The 19,929-nt window shown below is 37.1% G+C and overlaps 1 protein-coding gene across 1 annotated transcript in view; it reads right to left on the bottom strand.

Moving 5' to 3' along the window:
* Positions 1-19,929, bottom strand: part of LOC145276963 (uncharacterized) — a 107,307-nt gene that overhangs the window by 31,607 nt on the left and 55,771 nt on the right. Inside the window, exon 2 of the mRNA XM_080128504.1 lies at positions 9,662-9,825. Within this exon, the coding sequence (XP_079984630.1) occupies positions 9,662-9,802 (141 nt within the window). The 5' untranslated portion in view covers positions 9,803-9,825. The remainder of the gene's footprint in view (positions 1-9,661; positions 9,826-19,929) is intronic.

The raw sequence follows: 19,929 nt of genomic DNA, 5'->3' as shown, positions 1-19,929 counted from the left end.
TTGAATAGTGCCCCACCAGTCTCCAGCAGACCGAGACGAGTTATCGTTTTGTCAGGTCGGTTCCGATTTCGAGTATTGCATTCCCTCGTCTAAAGACAATGTTTCTTTTGCACTTTCGGCATAGATTCAACCCTAATGCCGCTCCTCCATCCATGGACTCCGCCGGTTTTGTAGTCAACCCATACCTCACGACATGCCCTCACTTTCTCCGCTGTTACCTCTGGTTCCTCCACGAGAATGTCGTCAATGTCCGAACTAGTGGCCTTGTCCACTGTACAGTCTTTACTCAACACCGTTTCAGCACGGAGTCATAATTTTGGGGGATGAGCTCAGCCGAAAGCCTAACCTCGTCAGGCAATACATCTTCCCCTGGTACCGGACCAATTGATGTTGCCAGAGTTTTCATCTCCATGGACCTGGAGATAAGCCGACTTAAGATCGACAATCTTAGTGGCCCGCTCCATCATCCTCCATTTCCTCATAACCTCTTCCATACGTCAATCTCCTTTACAGTGTGGCAGGCTACGTATCTGTTTAATTCTCTGAAATCCAGTGCAGGTCTAACTTTGTTCTTTGTGGGTTGAACAACCGCCAGTAATGGTAGCACTCCCTTTTCTTCCCGTGCCCACGGTTTTAGATATCCCTCCTCTGTCCACCTCTCGACTTCTTCCTCGTATCCTTTTCTTATTTCTCCTTGCAGTGCTTTCTCGTAACAGCTTACTTTGTTTCGTAGTTCCGAAGGCCTGGAGAACCATTTCCATTCCACCGTCCACCTCTCACATCGAACCTCGTGAGAAAATCCTCGTCCTCGATGCAGCAAGCCTCCAGTTTTTGCGTTCTGATGATGTTTCTATCACCTTCCACTCCTGCCATTCCTACTATGCCGAGGCGTCCGAAAGTTACTTGACCCCCTATCAACGTTGCGCCTCCCCCAGTTGGTTGATGGCGCTTACACCTAAAACACCACCAACAAGACGATCCAACACCAAGGCTCGTAGTCCAATAGGCACACCTTGCACAAGTACTTCCACTGTTGTCTCTCCTAGGTATTTTACCTCCCTACTATCCACGGTCTTAATACTCCTGGCTCCGCTCCATGATCTAGCGACATTCTTCGCTACAAACGTCGTGGTGCAGCCTGTGTCAACAAGGGCTATGGCTCTCTTCCCATTGACTACATCCGGTAACTGAGGCAACGTTTCGTTGTGCGACATTTCCACATAGAAGAGGGACCCACTGGCACAATGGATCAACTTCAGTCGTTTCCTTGGTCCCGTGAAGCAACGCATAAGCAGCTAATGTGCCCCACTCGTCCACATCGGTAGCAGGTGACCGCCAGTCACGTCTCTTTGCAGTCCTTGAGCAGGTGAGGACCTTCGCACCGGAAGCACGATGGCAGGTGTACTCTCGTGTCGCCTCGCTGCCTGTCTATCGTCATTCAAGTGGGGCTTCATGCACTTATTTCCACTCACAGCTGCAACCACGTTGGGCACTTGATATTCTTGACTAGGATTCTGGCGTGGACCAAGAGATCGTCCACTTCCATCGTATTCATCTCAGCGATTCTCTGCATGTCCGCGGACATTTATTGTTGGAAGCCGTTCACTAGGTATAGCTTTACCGTCATCTCCAGACTCCTCCCCACGTAACCAGCCAATCCTGCCAGTCTCCACAGCAAAGACGTCCACAGACTCGTCAGTCAACCTTAAACTTGCAAACTTGCCGAGTGCTTCAAATGGACTCTCAGCGAAAGCCAATTTCAGTCTTTGCTCCACTAAGGCAAGGTCTCCTTTATCTTCATCGCGCATCTGCTGGTAAATGGTGAGGGCTTCCCCCTCTAAATATAGCGGCAGCAGGGTGACCACGGCTTTAGATCTTTTGCAACCTTGCCACCAACTTTAATTTTTCCAGCCATTTAATTAGGTCACCGTCCCCAGTGATGTGTCTCAACATCTGCGTGTTCAGTCTCCAATCAGTCGCTCGACAACAGCGCATTTCTGCCCTCTTCTTTTCCAAAAGCACCACACCTGGCTTCTCGCCACTAATATCACACCGCACAATCAGAACGTCAGCAACAGGAAATACTTGTTGTCTCTCCTAGGTATTTCACGACTATTTTCTTTTTGCCACCCCCAGGGAATTTTTCCCAGCTTCTACATCCTCCTATCTAGAAAAAAAGAATAAGGCAAGAAAAATAGCTTCCCAGGATGCCATTCGTGTATATAAATGAGCTAGCTATCCTCTCCTTCTTCTTTCCCAAAGAGCGATGCGATACGCCTGGTACGTTTTTTTCTAGCCATATACCCTAGAACATGTAACCATGAAAGATAAGGCATTTTGTTTTGTCGGTGATTATGTGCCTAATAACGGCGTCGATCTTGCTGTTTTTTTAATCATTTTGCGGCGGACAGATAAGTTTTTTTAAGTGCTTGCCCAACGGTTATTTTAGCGGAAAATTAGAACTGTCCTGAATTCAAATTTAGATCGCTTGGGGTTAACACCTAGGATTAGTAACAACGATCGGGATGCCACATCATTTTGTAAGTTTATAGATAAGTTTGATTTTTTCGACAAATTCCAAACTGAAAATCCCCGTGATGTGTTAACATGGAGAGGTAGTTGTCGCTCAATTGTTGTACAACTTTCGACTCAACGTAGTTTTAGTAGATTGTCTTTGTAACATAGTTTATTTGGACAACCAACGATGCTCGTTTACTGGAAGGGCAGCACGTCGTTGTTCAACATAGAGGGCTACCGTGACAGGCTAGAGAAGTTACAAGGGATTTAATCGGTATTAAATGGTGGTCTATATGATGCCATTAGGTCCATTACGGTCGACTTTAGCATACGACTCAGCTGTCTAAGGTAGCTAAAGCGACAACTGGGTCTAGATTCAATTGGCCGGTAAAGTAAAGGGACAAAGTAAATGTTAATGTAATTAAGGCTCATTTTTCCTCCTAATCTGAAAAGGAGCACTATACTCTAAAAATTAGAAGGATACAAACCTAGCTGCAAAATGGCTTGCAGAGGAGTTTCTTCAAGCAACCAATCAGCACATCGCACGTGTCATATTGCCGGACTGGAATGCTGACCACAAACGAATGCGTTCTGAAAAAGTGTCGATCTCACTTTCTCAACCTTTTTTTAAAGGGGCCCGGCCTGTCAGTGGAAATGTTTATTGCTGACTTCTCGTGCTTTTCCTCGAATGAAGATATCAGGTGAAAAGGTGGTATAACGATGGGTGAAGTCATCGAAGCCTTAAGGTTAGTCGACGTTAATAAATATACAGGTATCGATGGGCTTCCTTACGAAGTGTATTTGAGGATGTTGAACATCTTTGTATCCTTGCTGACAGTTTATTTAATTCATGGTTTAGGAACAACCCAGTTAATAACGACTTTACTACGGGAATCCCGTAATTTGTTACGCAAAAATAAAGATGGCTGAGAGGAGTTAGAATAATATCGCCTCTTAACGATACTTATAATTTATTTAAATATTATTTCCAAGATTAGTGTTAATCGTTTGCAGCCGATGCTGGCTATCCCAATTAACTCCGAGCAACCTGTACCGTGAAGCGCAAGACAGTATAGGATATCCTGCATGCGATACGCTTGATCATGGAAACAGTTGACACTGAGGCCGCGCTGATCATTTCAGATCAATCCAAAGCCTTCGATGAAGTAAAAAATCGTTACTTGCTATGTTATTGGTGACCGGTTTTGGTTCGCAATTTAACTCATGGGTCAACCTCCTTTACGCCAAGCCTTTAGTGCTAGTGGAAGTGAATGGGATGAGATCGATGCTCTTCAGTTTATCAAGATCATATCGTCAGAGTTGGTTTCATGCTTCATGGTGTTGAGTTGGAGCCTTTACTGTTTGGCAAGTATTGAGTTCGACCCTTCGAGATATCATGTTTCTGGTGGCTTCTACCGCAGTAAATTATTCTACTTATATTGACAATCTAACTGTGCTTGTAATCCACAATATCGAAATAAATGTGGTCTCTACAGGAAGAAAATTGAATAAGGTGATAGCAGAGGACAGAGAAAACTGCGAAATGTTATTTGGCATTCGCATCGGTGACTGAAATGAGGTTCTCTAGAGGGAACTTTTAGCTAAAATGACGGAACTTGCAAAATACTCGGCATATAGTTTAATCCCGATCTTCTATTTGAGAAGAATTAGTCAAAGGTTTTGAAAGCTGCGTAGACGGCCGTCCATCGGTGAATCTGCAGAAATCTTACGTTAAATGACAGAGTGGAGGTGTCTGTTTCTCACTGGTCTTTATATATAGTCTTTTAAGTCTTTCTTTTCTGTCAGATACGCTGTTCTACTTGTAGCGGACTCGTTTCCTTGAAATTCCTTAAAATTTATATTGACAATAAATATTCTTAATCTTTCTCCTTCACTTGAAGAGGAAGTTGATTCTTTGTTTGCAAGCTTTTATAATTCTTCAGATGTGCTACTTACTGGAAAATTTTCCTTATCGTATTCAAGCCTTTTCAATTTAAAACCTCTCTGGATTTATACTGACATTTTCTTAGTAACAACATTTGTAATTCCTTCTAAAAATAAAATGTCTTACAGCTTAAAATAATTTTCTCTCCAAATTAGTAGGACTCTCGTACCAGAACCATCGATACAATAAACCGTTCTTTACTACGAAATAATGTTCCGACATAGTAGGATATATACTGGCGAGCCAAAACAAAGAAATAATATTATATTGTCATATGCCTAGTAATTACATTAATGACGTTTTCAAGGTTCTTGTATTAAAAAAAACTTAGGACAATTTCAAAGGTTCTTTTATGCCGCTAAAACATTGAGGAAAATTCCAAGGTTTTCTCATGCAGCAAATACGCTGCGGATATTACCAAGTTTGTTGTATGCAGTTAATGAATTTAGGACATTGCCAACGTTCTTTTATACAGCAAATACAGTGAGTGCATTGTCAAGGTTCTTTAATGCAGGAAATATATTTAAGACGTTTTCAAGGTCCTTGTATGTAGCAAATACATTTAAAACATTGCCAATTTTTTTTATGCAGCAAATATATTGAGGAAATTGCACAAGGTTAACTTATGCGGTAAATATACTGAGACCATTTCCAAGTATTTTATGCAGCATATACAATGATGACATTCACAACAGTTTTATCTGATGCAAATACGGAAAATACATTTTTTAGTTTTCTTTTATCCAGCGAATATATTGAGGATATGACCAAGTTTATTTTATGCAGTGAATACATTGTGGACATTGGCAGATTTATTTTATTTAGAAAATATATTGAGGACATTGCCTATGTTCTTAAATCCAGAAAATACATTGGTAATGTATCTAAGGTTATTTTATGCTGCAAATACTTTGATGGCATTACTAAATTTAATTGATTGGTATTGCTTTTGGGGGTGAGTAATTTGTATTATTTATCCAATTATTTATTGCGGATAATTATTCATTCAGGACCCATGGCACAGTGGACAGGGACGTTGGATTTCTACGGTTCCAGGTGAGCATTGTATGAAGATAGCGGTTTCAATCGTGTCCAAAGCCGGCCAAAGGCTTAATTGGCCAAAACATGGTGTGATGACAACTATGGGCAGCAGTATTTGCTGAAGATACAGTTAGGAGATTCAGCATTTCTATCCCATCGCAGTTAACTACTTCATGAAGGCCAGAGGATTAGTTGGCGGAAACGTCATGAAACAACAACTAAAAGATGAGGATAATAGTCCGCAATAAATAAATGAATAAATAATATAAATTTGTTTATGCAGCAAAAAAAAAAAAATTGTAAAAGTTATTTCATGTAACCAATATATTGAGGTATGTTGCCAATGTCTTTTTATAAAGTAAATACATGTAGGAAATTTCTCAAGTTCTCTAATGCAGCAAATACATTATGGACATTGCCAAGACTGCTGCAAAAATTAAAACTATCCACAGCAAAGAGTATTCTAAATATTTTCAAAGTCATAATTCGCCAATATATTGAGTATTGTTGTCACTTTTAGGCTGGTGCAATTTTACTATCCTCTCACACTCAGACAGGAACACAAAGAGTTTCAAATCTTATAAGTCCGCACTCTTGTCCAAGATTAAACCTCTGTCCCATCGCCGCAGTGTTGCATCCTTGTATCTATTTTACAAATCCTTTATTGAAAGGTGCACTAATGAACACATAACAATTGTACATTTTCAACGAGCATAGCACTGAGCAAACTGATTCGGACCAAAATCTAACCTTTTTACTGTCGAGATGCTTAGATTACGGAAAATCTTGAATTCAGAATAGTGTCTACGCTCGGACTTATAAGCATTGGAATTCCATCTTTGTATTGCACCTCCAATACCCGCATAAATTTAAATGTAATGTGAACAGACATGCCGCTGCTTTGCGCCTCACAGCCCACTGTTTCCACGATCCCAAATAGTAGCTGCAAACGTTCCAAGTATTAATATGCCTTTTTAGGGGGGGGGGCAATAAAAATTCAATTCTATTGCCAAAGTTAGCTAAGTAGTAAAAGCGTACACTTTGATATGATCAATTTAGTCCACGTGATTGAGATGTTTGTATGAAAATGATTTCACAATATGTTTTCGGTTTTGTTTTAAACAGAGAAAACTCGACATACACACACGCACGCACACACACACATAGGATCATACATGCATTCATATACATATGTATATATATATGTATATATATATACATATGTGTGTATGTGTGTGTGTGCTTATGTGTGTGTATGCGTTTGTGGACTTGTCTGTCGCTCTATGGGAGGAAAGGTCTCTACCAAACAACTCTAAAGTTTCGGTCCAAAGATGTTAATACTTGACGTATAGGGCATTTGGACATGTGGAAAATATTAGATTTGGATTTTTATCTTGTAAGAAATAGCGGCACAGGGGGGGGGGGTCAAAATTGAATGAAATTGGAAGTTAGCAAGTATAAGTGGGACTAAACGTATTGTTTCCACTCATGCGGAAATATACATTTGCACTTTTAACAATGATTTTTAAAAAAACATTTTATGTGCGCCTGGACATAGCTAAGATGATAAAAAAGAAGACTGGAGAGCTAATTCTTTGTTTTCGATTCTATCTGATGAGAGCCAAGTCATATTTCTAATAACTTTAATATCACTACTACATGTTGGGTACAATATAATAATAAATGAGGTATTGGCTCTATAATAATAAATAAGAAATCTGCACTTAAATGTTATATTTAATCGTATTTTACAACCAGACAACGCCGGGGAGTCTACTAGTTAATACATATATACATATTATTTATGTATCTACATAAATGTTATGTTAATATTTTCACAATTACTTCGACTACGACCACCAAAGCACATGAAAATACAAAAAAAAAATATACAAAATACACGCCGAATAAAAACAGTATCAGCGAACAACTACTGTGAGCTAGAAGAAAGTGGAGAACTGCCGATAGTAAAGTAAAAAAAAAAGTACGACAAGCAAGCACATATAAAAACCTAGATGACTCGTGTGGACTATGTTCGAACGAGAAACTAGCTATCCTAAACTTTAAAAAAACTCATAAATGTAAAATATTGCAGGCGTGAAATTACAAACGTATGTATACACAAAATAAATATTGCCATTAGGATAAGGAAAAATGTTTAACTACTACTACTACTACTACTACTAATAATAATAATAATAAAAAAATAAATATGATAATCATAATTACAATAATTAATAAATAAACACCTAGAAAAATAAAACATTCTCTAGTATAACTTAAAATGTAAAAAAAGGAAAACACCCAAATTAAAACTAGGTCATCGCACATTACAAGGAAAGAAAGGATATTAGCTAAACCAACAAATACGTGGGTGCACGCTCATTGGCTACAATATCATCATCATCACCATCATCATCATCATCATCATCATCATCATCATCACTCTATAGTCCGGCAGCCTTGACGATGACTGGTCGGGGCCTCAGTGCTTTATCCTTCGGTACAGGACTTTCCACCTTGGTTGCTAACTTACTTGCGCATTTGTAGGTGTACTATCTGTTGCGCATCTGATAAACACTCTCTGAACCTCCAATGCGTATTTCCAGTGGAGCGAACCCGCGACGACTGGAAGCAGCGGAGGCCGCAGCTTCTGGCCGAAAGTAATCTCAGTGAGGTAGACAGTCGCCCTATCGTGTTCACTACTACGCTTTTTTCTTTCAGGATGAGGTTTCATAGCCTTTTAAGGAAAACTGCAAGGCAACAGTAGAATTTTAAGTCAGAGTTCCCATCTCTTCGCCTTTTGCTGTGATAAGGCCCACAAGGTAGTGGTGTTTAATTTTGCGGTTGATTCCCCTAGTCTTCGCCCAACCAAGGCCACTCACAAGACACACACACAAACACACACACACACACACACACACATATATATATATATATATATATATATATATATATATATATATATATACACACACGAAGAAACATCAATTCCATGAAGTAGGATCTGGCTTTTAAGATACGAGTGTAGTATCTGTTCTGCAACTACAAATAAGTTCATTTGGTTTTAGTCAATGAAGAGGAAATACTACTATACCCATGCAATTTTTTTATGTTTGCGTATTGTCAGAGCACCTTGTGTCAATTATATCTCTTGTGAGGAAGCAATTGTATACTAAGAGCCTGACAATTATTCATTAAGGAGAAACACGGAAAATTCTTGTAGCTTTATTGCGATATATATTTTCCAATCTTACAATATATACAGCAGAAGTAAATCTATTTTATGATAATACACACATACGGGCACGTATATATATATATATATATATATATATATATATATATATATATATATATGTGTGTGTGTGTGTGTATGTGTCTTTCTGTCTGTCTGTGCGTGTGTATGTGTGTGTGTGCAAGTGTGTGCGTGTACGTCTTATCTATCATAAAACTGGTTTCTTTAGTTGCTATATATTAAGGGGAGACGTAACTATCCAGATTGCTATCGCTTCGATTATTTCGCTACTTGAAACATTAATTTTGATTATTTTCCTATCGGACTTTATTGCAATTCAGCATGAATTAATTGATAAATGATGGCTAACTTGTAACTGACGTACCCAGTTTGTCACAAATAGTCTTTAATTTAGTTCGGTAATTGTATGAAAGGAAATGGGTTTCTATGAGTGCTGTCTTCGGCCTGTGTTACCGAGGCTCAGTCGCTTTTTGCCGTTTGATCAAAAATGTGTTTAAACTAGAAAGGGTAAACTTATGCAAGAGTGTTTATAAGCCACATCAGCAGGGACCGAAAATTCTGCCAGCCGAAAAGGTCAAGAAAAGGAAAATGTTTAGGGGGGGCATAAATTCTAATAATTTATTGACTGAAAGTTGAATCAGAAATGTGTCCGTATTTTTATACCTTAGTACGGCTAAATTTGTCATTTGTTTTTTCGATATCTACTCATCTAGCAATATATCAAGCTCTAGCAGCAACCATCACATATTAATATTGTTTCTAAATAAGCAAAGCTCGTATTTTTCAAGTGACATTAAATATAAAAGACGTCAAAAGTTATGAAAACATTTTATCACTCTTAAAAATTCGGCCATATTACTGCATAATTAAAACATGAATGAATCGAAAAATATACTTACAACCATTGCGAGCATGATGAGTGCTGGGAGCGAAAGAATGCAAGAGAATATGAAGGTGAAAAGTCCGACTACAAGTCCTACTACAGAGGTTATCAAGGCCAGGATGCGCGGAAATTCAGTGGCTCCAGGAACAATCGCCATGGTTATCACTTCTGCGTCAAAACCTAAATAGATAGAATTAAAATAGAATTCTAAATTAGTCATTTAATTATATAAAAATTAAATCAACAACTTATACACACACACACACACACATATATATATATATATATATATACATGATTCAGTAAAATAAATAAGTTGATTAAAAACGAGATCGCTAAAATACACCCGAAGCGCTTTTCGTTCAAACTAACTTTTCAAGGTCATAAGTCTTAAAAATGATTTTATTTTTAGAATATTAGGTAGTGGAATGGAGTAACAAATTTATTAATAAGAAAATTCACTCCTTTTCTCAGCTTCCAATATATGGTCCATCTACACTGCCGGTATACCTTAAGTTACCCTGGATTGGACCTGAAGGCTAACTTATTGGTGATAAGATCTCTCTGGTTTCTTCTAATTTTGATGCTCTATCCTTCCGAATTGCCTTTCCCTCATTTCGTAAGGATATCTTGCCTATCTCTTAGTCAAGCAATAGTGTTTACAAATGTCAATGTCGGTGTGGTGCCGTCTATATAGTCAAGCCTGCCCAGCTTCTTCAGATCAGAATCGCCCAACATGTTCCCCGCTCTATCCGAGACCATCAACCTACTACCAGAAGGTCTCAATCGGTAGAATAGTCCATCGACCAACACTTGGACGATAAAAAGGATTGTGGTCTTGCATTCTCTCCGGAGTGTTTTTCTGTTTTGCACCGAGGACGTACAAAGTTCCATCTGTCTATTCTCGAGGCACTTGCCATCATTTCCAGCCCTCCTACTTTGTGCAAGCATACAAACCTCCCGCTTCAATTAGAATTATTTAGGTAGTCACAATTTTTTTTTAACCTCCTCTCCGGTCTTACTCCATTTTACTACCTAATATCCTAAAAAAATCATTTTTCAGACATATACCCTTGAAAACTTAGTCTGAACGAAAAGCGGTTCGGGTGTATTTTAGCAATCTCTTTTTTAATCGACTTATTTATTTTACTGAATTGTACATTTGTAACATATAACTTCCCCATTTTTCCCTCACCCCGTTTTCCATATATATATATATATATATATATACATACATATATATATATACATATATATACTAGCAAGAGTACCCGTCTTGACTGGGTTCAAAAACAACCTACAGAAAATGGACTGATTTATGAAAGTATGATAGGTTATGAAAAGGAAGGGTTGTAAAGAGATAGTTTCGAATTTGGAGGTATCAGAACCAAAGCAAAATATGATGAAAGTAAAAATAAAATAGATAACCCCCATAATTTATTATACCATACCTGTTCACACTGAAACACTTATCAAAATATTCTATGGAGCTATATTTAAAAACCTTGTTAAACTTTGTGACATATTTCCATTCTATGGCGGTCTAGTGCGAACGAACACCCCATCATTTTATTATCCCATATTTCTTCAAAGTGAAACATAATTATCAAAGTATACTTACGCAGATAGATATCACGTCTTTATTAAAGTGTGTGCCTATTTCCATTCTATGGAGGCCAGGCGCGAACGCAGACCCCACAATTTTATTATACCATCCCTATTTAAGTTAAAATATGCTTTTCAAAGTATTCTTATGAACATTTATATCAAAAACACTTGTAAGCGTTTTTTTTTTAATTTTTACATGTTTTTATTTCAATACTTTGTGGACCAGGCGCGAACGCAGACCCCACAATTTTAATGAACCATTGTTCTGCCAGATCAAACGTACCCGTTCCTGTGCCTCGATACATCTACTATCATTATATGTAATCAGTTTGTTAAAATAGTTTACTATATAGGAGCCTATTTGTGACCAGACACCCACACATTCAGCTTTATATATATATATATATATATATATATATATATATATATATATATATATATATATATATACGGGCAAGGATACCCGGCGTTGCCCTTGACTGCAGGTGGTCACACTTGATATTCTTAGAATGTTGAGCATTTTTATTACTATATGCAACTTCCACCCTGACAATGGCAAGTACATTTTCGAGGACATATTTCTCTCAAAATATATTTACAATGCCACAAACAGCATTTTCTTTTGTCATATAAATCTATTATTCAGTTGTTAGTAGTTGACCAAATGTCTAATGCCAAAAGCATCGTATATGATATTGAGAGAAGGTAATAAGCATTCTTAGATATTTTTCGTGGGTATGACGTAAATTCAGGCGGTAGAAACTACTAATGTTTGGCTAAATAAAAGCGATGATAACAAATGTATAGATTTAGAACAATGACAACACTTTCATAACCACATAGGAAATATTCCAGTTGTTTTGTTTTAAACTTTTCTTCCGGTTTCAAATATAAATGGGGAGAAAAAATTTAAGGTTAGGGTTATGGTTAGGGTTAGGGTTAGGCGCACTTGTCAATAAGAAAATTGCATTCACATTTTGTCATCATGCAGTCGTGTGATTATATATTTGGCTGATAAACATTTTTTGAGGTCCAGAGATGGAATTAGCGACTTTGAGTTAAATATATCGACAATGATAGCGGGATTCAATAACTCTTCAAAATGTAATTCAAATGATGGAAAATACTTATGGTTGGCTAAATACAAGTTATGATAACGCATTTACATATAAAAATCAATTGAGACATTCGAAACAAACTAGGAATTATGTAACATTATTTATTTTGCTTGTTTTATGTTATGGTATATTTTTTACATTATTATTTTGATGTGGGCGAAAATAAAATTTAGACAGCTTAATTAGATGTTTAAAAATTATTTTAAAATCATCCACACGGAATAAATTGAACTTTGAGCAAATGTTGGTTTACTATTGAAAGATTTCTCATATTATTTGTATTACATAATTTGTATTTATATGCTTAGAATTAATGGAGACTTTAAATATACACTTACCCGAGAAAAGTCAGACAGGGCACGCACAGATGGATTAAATGCGAGTAGAAGTAACATTAATCTTCCGTTTAACTTTTAACTATTTACAATTATAGTGAGACTAAAAATTTTAAAAATCATCCGTAATTAAAGAAAAATCATATTATCACCGCATCTCCGTCGTTTTTTCTTGTGTTGTTTTAGGATTTTAAAAAATGTGTGGTTCCGTTTTTAATTAGAAGTAAGCTATTATTTATTTAAAAACTGTCAGTTTAGTAAATAATGAAAAATAAATTAAATTAAAAATCAAATAAAAACAAAATAAAATTAACTTACATGAATAAAATTTAAATACTATTCTATAGTAGAACAATTAAAACAATTTTATCGCTATAAACCGTAAATACAACACGGCTAATCATTAAATATATATTTACTTTAATGTGATCTGTTAATTAGTTTCTTCTAAGGTCGCCAAGCTAATCAAGAACCTTGATGCCAGTAAAGCAGCTGGCCCTGACGGCATCCCAATTATAGTGTTAAAAAAGCTTCAACCAGAACTTGCTCCCATCCTTACGAAACTTTTTAAGTGCTGCCTTAAGGAGAAGTGCGTTCCGACTCCCTGGAAGACCTCATCAGTTGGTCCTGTATTTAAGAATTCAGGTGATAAATCACCTCCCTCTCAGTACAGACCAATAAGTCTCCTGTGTGTTATGAGTAAGTTGCTGGAATCCACATTACATAGAGAAATAGTAAACCACCTCAGCAGAAACAACCTTCTTAGTGACACACAATATGGTTTCCGCTCTGCAAGATCTACCGCAGATGTGCTGACGGTTATGTCTCACAGGATTAGTGAATCTCTTGACAAAGGCTTCCTTTCTAGGGCAATTGCTTTTGACAAATCAAAATCCTTCGGCAAGGTATAACATAAGGGTCTACTTCACAGGATTTCCAGCTACGGTATAACTGGAAAAGTGTTCTCAATCAGTAAATCATTTCTCTCCGATAGTCTCATAAGAGTAGTGATCGATGGACAAAAATCAGAGGCCTGCAGTATTAATGCTGGAGTCCCTCAGGGGTCAATCCTGGCCCCACCTCTTTTCCTGATCTACATTAATGACCCCCCTAAACACATACTTAAATCATTCGTTGACATCTATGCTGATGACACGACCATCTACGGCAACACATCAAAGGCTGTAAATGACAAAGTTCTCTCTGATTCTCTCTCCTCTGATATCGAGCGCGTGGTTCAGTGGGGGAAGACGTGGCTGGTTACCTTTAATGCGTCTAAAACCAAACTCCTATCCTTACATCATCAACGCTCTGATCCCCATCTGGCACCAATTGGGATGGATGGCTCTCGTCTGGGAGAGGCCCCGTGTTTTGACAAGCTTCTGGGTTTGACTTTTACTCCTGATCTGAAATGGAACACGTACATCAAGTCTGTTGCCAAGGTCGCTGGAAAGATGGTGGGATCCTTCTACCACTCAAGAAGATATCTCACTACTGATGCAATTCTTTATCTATATAAAAGCCAAGTACGTCCAAGGGTGGAATACTGCTGCCATGTCTGGGCAGGACCTGCTAAAAACAGCCTATCCTGCCTTGACAGAGTACAAAATAGACTTCCTGGCTTAGTGAGGGATGCTCTTTTCTCTACCCTGCAACCTCTCTCCCACAGAAGAGACGTTGCGAGCCTATCCTTGTTTTATCGTTATTTCCATGGCAGGTGCTCGTCTGAACTCCAATCTCTGGTCCCCCCTCGCTAATCTTCCCCCACTCTTTATCTGTGCCTAAATCAAAACGTGGATTCCATGAACAAAGCTTCTTTCTTTGAACTGCACGCCTGTCGAACTCTGTTCCGTCTGCCTGCTTCCCACCTGACTACAACTTGGATGTGTTGAAGTATAACGTTAACAAATTCCTAATGAACCGCCCCCTTAAGTAAACAATTCATCAAATCTCAACACTAACGTAATGTACTTGCAATGACCCTTATCCCTAAGCGGCTTCCGGGTTTGATAAGTAGGGGCCACTGTGTAAAATATATATATATATATATATATATATATATATATATATATATATGTGTGTGTGTGTGTGTTGTGTGTGTGTGTGTGTATAAATAACGGTGGAATAAAATGCTTCAAATAGTATACATTTTCTGTATATTAATTAAATTGGGCATAAGCAAACAAATATAAGACTTTAATCAACACATTAAATACCTTGAATAACTCTTTCCCCTACATCCAACCAGTTCTTACCACTGATCCCAGAAGTGTCACGATCACCTGCTCCCCATAACACTACCCTCCGCCACAGACTCGCTGTCTTTCACCGCATCTTCCGTCGCAACTCAACTACTACTTAAATAAATCTTCCTATAATTCCCAGCGAGCCTGGCCCTGTCGGTGAGGCATTGGAATACGCCGACTGCCTCCCTGCAGAGGGTAAAAGTTCCACAATGGGGGCCCTGGATATGACCTTAAACTATATCCAGTGGTGAGGCCCTAGCTTGTGGGCTTTGTGGAGTTTGGGGCCACCCTTTAATTACCATTGCTCCCAGGTCTACTCTGACCCGGATTGGTAGTACCTGTTAGGGTCTCAACTATAGGTTAAATTGAAACCGGTGTGAAAACAACAAACATATTCTATTAAAAAAATTTTTCTTCCAAATCTTTGAATTCGGCATTAAATAACCCGAAAAGGGTTAATATGCCGTAAAACAAAAACAACCAACAACCAACCAGCGAGGCTCTCGCACACATTCATAAAGAATTAATGAGTACACGAACAGTTAACAGTTAAAAATCCGCGAAAACTTTGAAAGAACAATTCTGTAACCATATATCCATACCTGCCACGTGTATACAAAAAAGATAATACAAAAACTTGAAATAATGAAAAAGGTATTACAAAACAGAAGCTCTATGTTGTCTTGAACAATGTCTATTTCAACAAAGAAAAAAGTGCAGCCTAATATACACAATATAAATATATATATATATATATATATATATATATATATATATATATATATATATATATCAGAGAAAGAAAATTAAATCTGTAAGTTGAACAATAAAATCTGTAAGTTTTACAATAAAAGTTTATTGTTCGACTGAATACTCAAGAAAACAATTTACAAAGTCCTTATTCGACGAAGTTTCAAAAAATGCTATTCTGGTTATTCTTCTCAATAGAGGGCTTATGCAAATTATATTTGTAGCAACGCTAGAATTTGCTAGTGAAGGAACTAAGTACAACCGCAATGTATTGTTGTTATAAATTGCCAAATAAAAAATGGAGTGAAAAAAGTTGGATCTGTAAAATATATATATATATATATATATATATATATATATATATATAAACAAACCGCGCATAACAATAAGCTCTACTCTCTATTGCATATTGAGCTTTTGTATTCGGTTGGGATTAAATTTTCACTCTATAAATACTGTTATTTATATTAGTTGGAAGTTTACCATTGCGTATATAAGGCAAACACTACATCCCTTTGATTTCATTAAATATACATACATATATATATATATATATATATATATATATATATATATATATATATATATATACCTTTAAAGCTGATCTCTTTTTTATTACATTTTCACCACAAAAAAGGCACATTGCCACTTTGAAGTAGGAGGCTACTATTAGGGACCTAAGTTGCAGGGGTACTATATAGGGATTTTAGCAGCAAGATGCCTGTTCACATTACACTTGAACTTCTGCATGTCGGTACATTTGGAAAAGCAGGAATCTGGAAAAGAATTCCAAAGACCTACAGTTCTGGGAAATAAGCTTTTAGAGTAGAAGGCTTTCTTACATTTAGGGATCTCAACTGTCTAGGTCTAGGACTTCGCTGCTTGTATTTTTGTTGAGGGGTTACAATTGCTTGTAGTTCGTCAGAGAATCCACCATTGAAATATTTGTAAAAGAGGCGGAGTCAAGACGTCGTCGATGGGACAGGGACTGAAGCTTAGATGACAGTTCAGAACCTATTAGGTTAGCGACTCTCGTTTGGACCCTATCCAGGAGCGAAAGACTAGTAGCAGATGCACCAACTCAAATGTGATAGCAGTACTCCATACATTGGTGAATGGTGGTTTTGTCGAGGTACAGGATGTTTTGAGGCGTAAATAACTTTCTAACACGGTATAGAGAGACCACCTTCTTTGCAGCAGCCTTGGCAATGATCTCGATATATGTATCCCGACTTCTGTTTCCTGTAAACGTTAAGCTAAGGAGCTTGAACGAAGTGCTTTCAGGTAAAGTATCTCTTGCCATAGCTATTGATGGTTGGCAAGGTTTCATGTAATTTATAAAGGAAGCGAGCTTTGTCTTGGCAGTGTTGAACGTTACCATCCATTTTTAGGCAGGAGGATAATTGAGGGATAATTTAATGGGTCAGTTCTTTCGCCAGAGGTTTTGTAAACTGGTACCACAAAAGCAGTTTTCCAGCAGCCAAAAGAACAAGATTCGTTAAGCCACGTGTTAAAGAGTTTAAAGAGAACTGGAGCAACCTCAGCAGAGCATTTTTTAATAGCACAGCCGGGATGAGATCAGGTCCACATGCTTTTGAGGTGTATAGGTTATTTTATAATACCATGTAATTCAGAAGGCATGATTTTCACATCATTTATCGTGGTTTCTGTCCGCAGAGAAAAATCAGGGAGGGAATTGCTTACAGGGTCCAAGGTAGAGTTTGATGCAAACTGACAGGCAAGCTTTCTCAGTTGCTGTGCAAACAATCTTATGATTGTTGGTTAGTGGGGATATTGTTGATAGCCCATTATCTTCTAGATTATTGTAGATTTTCCAGAACTCTTTTATGTCTTGCTCTGATATTGATATTAAAATCCTCTTTTTGCGACTTAAAATTATAAAACGAACTTCTTTATATTCTTGTATAGGGATGATTACATAAATGCATACTAATTTGCCTATCTTTCAACAACGAGCCCTCATCAATTACTCATATGTGTGTGTATTTTTCTTATTAGATTATTTGTTGTGTTTCACGATTAGGCTAAATTATAATCATGCATAGTTTCTATATTCCGCATAATAGCGTAGAATTTAAAACAAAAACAATCTAGCACGGATATATATATATATATATATATATATATATATATATATATATATATATATACACATATATATATCCTTGTTGATCGGCGTGTCAATCGATCCGGTATGAGTTAATAGTTTGGATTTGTCATTCATGTAATTCTATAGCTTGTCATAATCTGTAGGCGGCATGAATACATTGGGTTGCGGTATTTCTCTAACTGAACTGTTTGATCTTTGTCTTTTGGTTTATTTTGACCTCTTCCGACCAACATCCTATGTCATAAGCACCATTGATCTTTTCATAACGCTTTCATTTGCTACCTTTTCACATCCACCCGGCAGCAAATTCAGAATTTCACTATTGCGTGACATATTTGGTCGAGATTCAATTGGCGCTACTGAGCCTGTTCGTCATTGTAGGACACGCCAAAGACTCTTGAGTTTCTGCTCCGACCTCAGCTTTCGAAAACTATTCTACATAACACAAGAGAAAAAAAAAACTGCAAAAATTGTTTAACTGCGAACAAAAAATTGCTGAATGTATTCATACTCAATGTAAAAACGTTACACTCGGTTCATCAGATACCAAAACTCAGAGCAAATGCAATCAAATATCATAGAGACAAGATAAATGTACACGAGCATCAATTATTAAAAATATCAGGATTTTGGAAAAGGTAGGCATTTGTTTCAGCCTCAGCCCTCAAACATACAAGAAACACAACAGTCGGCGAAGTTGGAATTTTTTTAAGTCTTCGTGCCATGAAATCATTGAACAACCTCGAAAAAATAACGTCACGGGTTATCGTGGCAACGTCCAATGTGAATCCTGCTCCAAGTATCGTATCATGCCATAGTCCGACCAACACTGCAGAATGAAGAAAAAATAATAGATTTTTATGATCCATTCCAAAACATAATGTACTTATTGCATCGTTAGGCAGGAACAAACGCCGAAATTTTGCATATCATGAAACGTCAAATAGAGAACACACGAAACACTTTCAAATAGAAAATGAATTGATTTGTGTCGTTTCCAAAATAGAAGGAAAACTATGGACATTCACATACTCAGATGTACACAGTGTTTAACAGAACTACATTATGATACACAGAAAATGAATCAGTAGTACCAAGAACTGCGAAACGTACTAATACAAAGAAGACGTTTCTTCTGATTACCGTATTAATATTAATTAATTCACGAGCAAATACTTTAAGATTAGATGCAAATACCAACTACCACTGAGAGCAACTGTAACACAATGAGGATCTACAAAACCAATTCAGTCTCACTGTAAGAAATCGCTAAAAGCCACTTTAAAGAAAAGACGCATATGAGAGTAAAGATTAAAATGTAGACGCGTATAAAAATTTCACCAATACCCATAATAAAACTGCACGTATTATGATCCCAAAGAGAAAAGGTGAAATGAAAGCTGACTTGGGAAAATAAAATAATTAAAGTTAAAAGAAAAGATGTAAACAAGCTTGCCCAAACAGAAAAAAACGACATCAATAGCAGAACCCATATAAAAACATAAAGAACCTAAGGAAGAAGTAGAATCTATATATTTCATAGAACAGCAGAACTATACATCAAATTGACAAAATCACAAATTCCACTGAAAATCATCACTTGCATGGAAAACAGTAAATCATATTCCAGACAGTAAAATAGGGTTACTAAGGCCAAAATCCAAGCAAACAGCCAAGACAAGCGTTTAAAATAATGGAAGATTCATTTTCAAAATCTATTCGACAAACAGTCCATCGTATCTGATTCCACCATCCAAATTAATCGAGGACATCAGTTAGAAATAAAACCAAGCCATTCACTGAAAGTGAATTGGAAATAGTTTTGAAGAAACTAAAAAACAAGAAAGCAACTTGTCCTGATAAAATTCCATCTGTAGCATGGCACACCGGTAAGTTTAATGAGCTCCTACTATATTATTGCCACGAAGTGTACAAGGTCAAACGATAAAATTATCAGTCTAGAAAAGACGATATGATTTCATTTCCGGTTGATAAAAATCGATTTTCTTGTTTCTGTTTGGCAGACCATCTACTGATTGACAAGTTGTGAACAAATTTGAAGAGCGATAGGAGCCTTGTGTCATACTTAAAAGGTA

The sequence above is a fragment of the Euprymna scolopes genome, chromosome 5 (assembly GCF_053919585.1).
Source record: "Euprymna scolopes isolate OS-2025 chromosome 5, ASM5391958v1, whole genome shotgun sequence".
Taxonomy (NCBI): domain Eukaryota; kingdom Metazoa; phylum Mollusca; class Cephalopoda; order Sepiida; family Sepiolidae; genus Euprymna; species Euprymna scolopes.
This window is presented reverse-complemented; position numbering and strand designations above follow the sequence as displayed.